Here is a 5,996-nt window from a genome sequence, read left to right as displayed (position 1 = left end):
CAGTCTTTTATATGTTATATCCGTGCTTTGTGACGGCTAAAGTTAATGCGAGGAGTGATTGACTCGAGGGAAGTGGATTACTTCCGTGGATTATAATACCTAACGCCTTTTGGGCGTTACAATGGTTGGGCGATGTCTCAGTACCTACCTTGCCAAAATTTTGAATAGGTGCATCGAGTACATGATTTTGATTCTATGCGACTTGACGAAGAATCTGATGATGGATACATATTGGAAGTAGATTTAGAATACCCTACCAATCTAGACATATTACATCAAGATTTAGCCTTTTCTCCAAATCATCAAAAACCCCCGGTTAAAAAATTCCAAAACTTTGAGCTACGTTGCAGAACAAGACACGCCATGTTATACATTATCGTAATTTGCAGCAGTGTGTGAAAAACGGTCTGACATTGTGTAAAATTCATAGAATATTGAAATTCAAACAATCTGTACGGGTGAAGAGTTATATTGATTTGAACACGGCGTTAAGAGCCAAAAGTGCAAACAAATTCCAGCAGAATCTATACAAACTGCTGAAAAACGCGGTATTCGGTAAAACGATGGAAAATGTTCGCAAATATTCTGATGTCAAGTTGGCACAAAAACGGCATGGACGTGGTGGCGCCAAAGTACTGATATCGCGACCGAATTTCCACAGTCGAAGTACATTCAGCGAAAATTTCGTCGCGATACAGTTGAATAGGCTCGAAGTAATATTTAACAAGCCAATTTACGCCGGTATGGCTATTCTAGATTCATCAAAAATTTGCGTCTACGACTTTCACCATTCTTTTATGCTACCACAGTTGAAATCATATTGTAAGTTAATGTATACCGATACTGATAGTCTTATTTATGAAATGAAATCTTGTGACGTTTATGAATTCGTTTGAGACAATATTGACAGATTCGACACCAGCAATTATCCTGCGGATAATATTTATAAAATTCCCCAGGTAAACGAAAAAGTTGTGGGGCTAATGAAGGATGATCGAACTGGTGAAATAATGACTGAATTTGTGGGATTGCGATCCAAAATGTATGCGACGCGAATGGATGGTAATAAGATTGTCAAGAGAGCAAAAGGTGCGAAAAATAATGTATTGAACAATCAAATAACTTTCGAAAATTATCTCGACTGCCTTAACCAGCACGAGAGTATTTCAAAAACGTAGCGGACCATTCGTTCGAATCTGCATAAAGTGTATTCAATTCGACAATTGAAACTTGCGTTAAGCCATCACGATGATAAGCGATATTTACTACCTGGTAGTACAGACACGTTACCTTGGGGGCATGTAAAAATTCCGTCATCTGTATAGAAATAATATTTATTTAACAAGAAATATAAAACGATGTGAATAAAACGATTACAATGCATTGTCTTTATCTATCCAAGAATCATGTGATACATTCAGACCCAACCACTTCACGACCACCTTATCGCCTTTCCTCTTCCAAACTCACTCCACTAAATATATGTCGGGATATTTCACTGAATGCAGTTCTCGTTCATAGAATCCTCCCTTCCGGTTCACTTTAATCGGTGCCATACCCGTGGTACGATGTTTGCTCGTGTTGTATTGTGTCACCCACTGCTGTATCTTATCAATCCATTTGTATGATCCGTTCAGACTGACTGATCGCCACGTTTTATCCTTGAGTGTGCGGTTCCAACGTTCTATAACCGATGCCTTCATAGCGCTGTAGGTCGAGTAATGATTGATGTTGTGCTTCTTCATTAACTTTCTAAATTCGGCATTGAAAAATTCTTTACCGTCGTCCGATTGAAGATTCTTAGGCGATCGACCGCTTTGAAACACTTGTTTAAATCTATCGCCAGCCGATTGAGCACTCTTATTTTTCAGTGCCACAGCCCACGCAAATTTGGATAACACGTCAATGACCGTCAGAATGTAATTGACATTTTTATTTATTTTGGCATACTGCCGCATTTCGACCAAATCCGCTTGCCACAAGTCGTCAAAACCTTTCACGATCACTCTTCGACGCTCAAAGTTACGACGAGTCGGTGCATGTAGCTCTCTAACCAGCTGTATTTTATCTCCACTTATTCTTCAAACAATAATATTAGCTTCTCGTAGTTCCTCCACCATTGAGATAACCTCATTCGTGTGAGCCGTGTTACCGACAGCCTTAGAACGACTCAATAACCACAACCTGTCCACCAACTCGTTTGGATCATCCCAATATATATAGTCTACTCGAGAATTCTTTCGTACGATATGTTTACTGGTGTTGAGACCCTCACCGAGTGCCAAGCGACTCGGAAATAGCTTGCGTATAATGATTCGATATTTGTAGGATTTATACCCACATACTTGACCCGTTTTTTGATAACCTTTTTTGCAGGCATTTGTCGAATCTATGATGTCGCGATATTTGCGAAGATCATCATCGGTGTAAATATGTTCATCGGGAATTTTCTTAAACATGAGTTTCATTATACCCGGAGTTGTTCTGAATCGCATGTTTTCAACGTAAAAATGATCTAGCTCAAATTCAATCGGCGAGTCACCAATCATGAAACCAGCGATCCCATCATTGTTCGAGACAAATGTAATTCCGTAAACTGAATCCATTGTATGTGCGGTATCATGAATTGAATTCATTATATAATTCTTGGCCAAAGTGCCAAAGTTTTCTTCGAACGCTCGTTCCATGTGCATCGAAGTATCAGGGTCAGCCATCTGCTCCATCAACGCCGATCGCGGCGATTCCATATGAGATTCGGTGACCGGTGTTGTGTAAACAGTTTGCCACAAGACGGGAATAGTTCGCTCAATCGCGGCGTTCGCGTCATCCTCAATATCACCGCTTTCACGTGCATTCGGCGTAGATTTCTCGGACCCCCCTCTGCGTTGGAACACTCCTAACGAGCGATTGACTCGGTTTTCGTATGCGATATTCGAAGTTGGGAGTCTGTTTGTAATAATTGCGATATTCGGAGTTCAGAGTCTGTTTGTAATAATTGCGATATTCGGAGTTCGGAGTTTGTTTGTAATAATTGCGATATTCGGAGTTCGGAGTTTGTTTATAATAATCCCAAGCCATACTATTATCGAATTCATCATCATTTTCAGCATACACTTCAGGCTTTATAGCATCCGCTTTGAACTCAGATGCCTTTGCTATAGTAGTCAGCGGCTCAACAATTGGTTTACAAGTTCTCTCCGTCGCTTCGCTATCGGCTATGCGATCTGTTTTCAATGCTTGATATTTCTTCCTCACTGCATCGCTTGCTTCCACTATCTTGCGCTTCAAATCAGTCTCAGATTTCGAGGTCTTCAGCATATTTAAAAATGTTATAGGTACACATTCAGGCGGATGACTGTAACCTCAAGTAGGATTCCATCCAATTTTACTTTTTTGACATCTATTCACAACACAAGGAACCAATCAATTCTCACTTATTTCGTTTAGAAAACTCCCCATTCGGAGTAGTAAGAATAAAAAGAAAAACAGTCTATTTTTTGTGTTGTATTTATTCAAATATGTAATTATTACACTATTATTTATTATTATCATCATATTACATTGTAATATGATAACAGTCGTTATACAATTAAAATTAAACATTAATAACGTAACGTAACTTCTACAATGACAATCACGAAATAGTCATAATTTTAATGGGAGGGAAGTACTTGATGGATTGACAGCAAATTATCAATATTTGGCTTCAGTTTTGTTAGGAATAACCGCAAAGCTCCCCGTTCCGTAATGTTCAATATGCTCCTGTTTTTTGTTGAAAGGTTTGTAACGACAGTAAAACTTTTTTCGACAAGATATGACGAGGGAAACGCTATCAAAAGCTTTGTCGCAATTCGCCACAGTCCAGTATATTTTTCGGGTATTTCTGCCTGCAGCCAAAATGTTTGATACCCTCTTTTGAATTTCACCTTCAGCTCCTCATTAGTGCTAAGCTCGAGTAGGTCCTCTTGTGATATCACATTCTCCACTTCCGTTTCATCAAATGAATTTATGATCCATGGTGGTATTTCCATCGTCAGAATATCTTGAAATCTGATTTTGAAGTCATCATGCAGGGCAATTGAATGTTGAACGTATATCTGAATATCCTCATCAAGGCATGCTACCTGTAACAAGTTTGAAAACTGGGAAAATTCGCGCCGACTAATATTTTGCTTCATAAATTTCACTTTTCCAAGAAAAGCTGAAATTACACACTTTGTTTTTATTGAATTGAGGCTGTCCCCTTGCAATTGTAAGTTGATGTCATCAAATTTTTTGAACAAATCTGTCAAATACGCGATGTCTGTTTTCAAATTGATCAAGTTTTCTTTTAAATCTGGATCTTCACTTTCCAGAAACTTTAAAACTGATTGAAAAAGTAAGTAAAATCTTGTTAAACATGCACCTTCCGACAACCAGCGTACTTCAGTATGCAAGAGCAATCGTTGGAAGTCTTCATCATATTCATCGCACAATTGTGCCAATAAACGCGTATTCAACGCAATGCGTTTCATTTTGTTGACTGCATTAATCACAAATTGAAGCGATTGGTACAATCTACCACTCAAATTTTTCGCTACTAGGTGTTGTCGGTATATGACACAGTAAATTGCAGTAACCTCTGGTATAATTCTTTTGAAATGGCTTATAAACCCACGATATCGCCCAACCATGGCGGAAGCTCCATCTGTTACCACCGAAATAACGTTTGTGAATGGAATCGATTTTTCCTTTAAAAAATCACTCAGGACATTACATTTTGATTCACCTTTAGTGTCCGTCTCCAAAGTTTTCGCGAATAGTAGCTTTTCATGAATTTCTTCGTTCATAACAAATCGAACATATGCCAATAATAATGCTTCATTACCAGGTAAAGTTGTTTCGTCCAGTTGAATAGAAAAATGAGTTGTTTGCACATAATTACACAAGAAACTTTCAATATCAGAGCTCATTTCATCAATACGTCTTTGTACAGTGTTGTTACTTGAAGGAATTCTTTTGAGTATGTCACATGGAGATTTGTGCAGAACAGTTGTTAAAACCTCTTCAACAGCGGGTAAAATTAACTGTTGTCCAATGATGTGCGGTTTTCCAGATTTCGCTATAAGTAATGAGATATTGTAAGATGCCCGCAAGCCATCATCGTTACTTTCAGATGTTGAAGAGAACATACCGTGCACGGTGGGTCTCTTTTCATATTTTCCCTTCAATGCTTGAAGATATTTCAAATCTTGGACTATTTTATCAGGATGACACCTTCTTAGATGATCTTCGAGCTTCGATGGTTTCATCGAGTCATTGCTCAAAACTTTGTTGCATAAAAGTCATATGGGCAATCGCTTGTCTGCCTTGGATGGAAGAAAACCAAATTTCATATAATCAACACTATACTGTCGACATTTCTTCTTAGATTCAGCTATGTTTCGCATCAGTTACCTGTCTGCGAATAAAAAAAACCTTTGCTTCAGTAATCATAAGGCAGCCTTACTCAACAAGATATGGCTATTTCAACAGAATAGGATTATCTAATTAATTATTGCAATGAAATAAACGAAGTACCGACGGCAAATTTATTCCAATTATTAAAAGCAATAAATTGCTTCATAAAACTCTATTGTGGATCTTAATCCATAGAGAGTTTTATGAATACACTGAACCGTTTTAATGCAATGTAAAACATTTTTTCATAAATATATTTTGATATATTTCTGTAAATTCGATGGAAAATACTTTTAAATAATATTTTGATATCAAAACTCCGCGATTTTAATTATTTATTTATTACTACGATGCACGTTACGGGTACGTAAAGACGCGTACAATTTATGAAAGTATATTTAATTAAGTCATTTAACATTAGGAACCTGAAATATTTACAATCATGCAGGTCAATCATAATATATCTCTCCTTTAGTGAACCACCACACAGTCGGGTAAAAAAAAAATTACTAATAAAGTAGGGACAAAAAGTTCAACCTTTCTTGGCTTTTTGTTAT

At 37.5% G+C, this 5,996-nt stretch overlaps 1 protein-coding gene across 1 annotated transcript; it reads right to left on the bottom strand.

Moving 5' to 3' along the window:
- Window positions 1-1,611: 1,611 nt before the first annotated feature.
- On the bottom strand, window positions 1,612-5,429 carry LOC124410969 (protein ZBED8-like). The gene is given in 3 exon segments (XM_046889735.1): window positions 1,612-1,642; window positions 4,282-4,301; window positions 4,650-5,429. Coding segments are annotated over 3 exon segments (831 nt in total).
- Between the last annotated feature and the right edge of the window lie 567 nt (window positions 5,430-5,996).

The sequence above is a fragment of the Diprion similis genome, chromosome 10 (assembly GCF_021155765.1).
Source record: "Diprion similis isolate iyDipSimi1 chromosome 10, iyDipSimi1.1, whole genome shotgun sequence".
NCBI lineage: Eukaryota > Metazoa > Arthropoda > Insecta > Hymenoptera > Diprionidae > Diprion > Diprion similis.
This window is presented reverse-complemented; position numbering and strand designations above follow the sequence as displayed.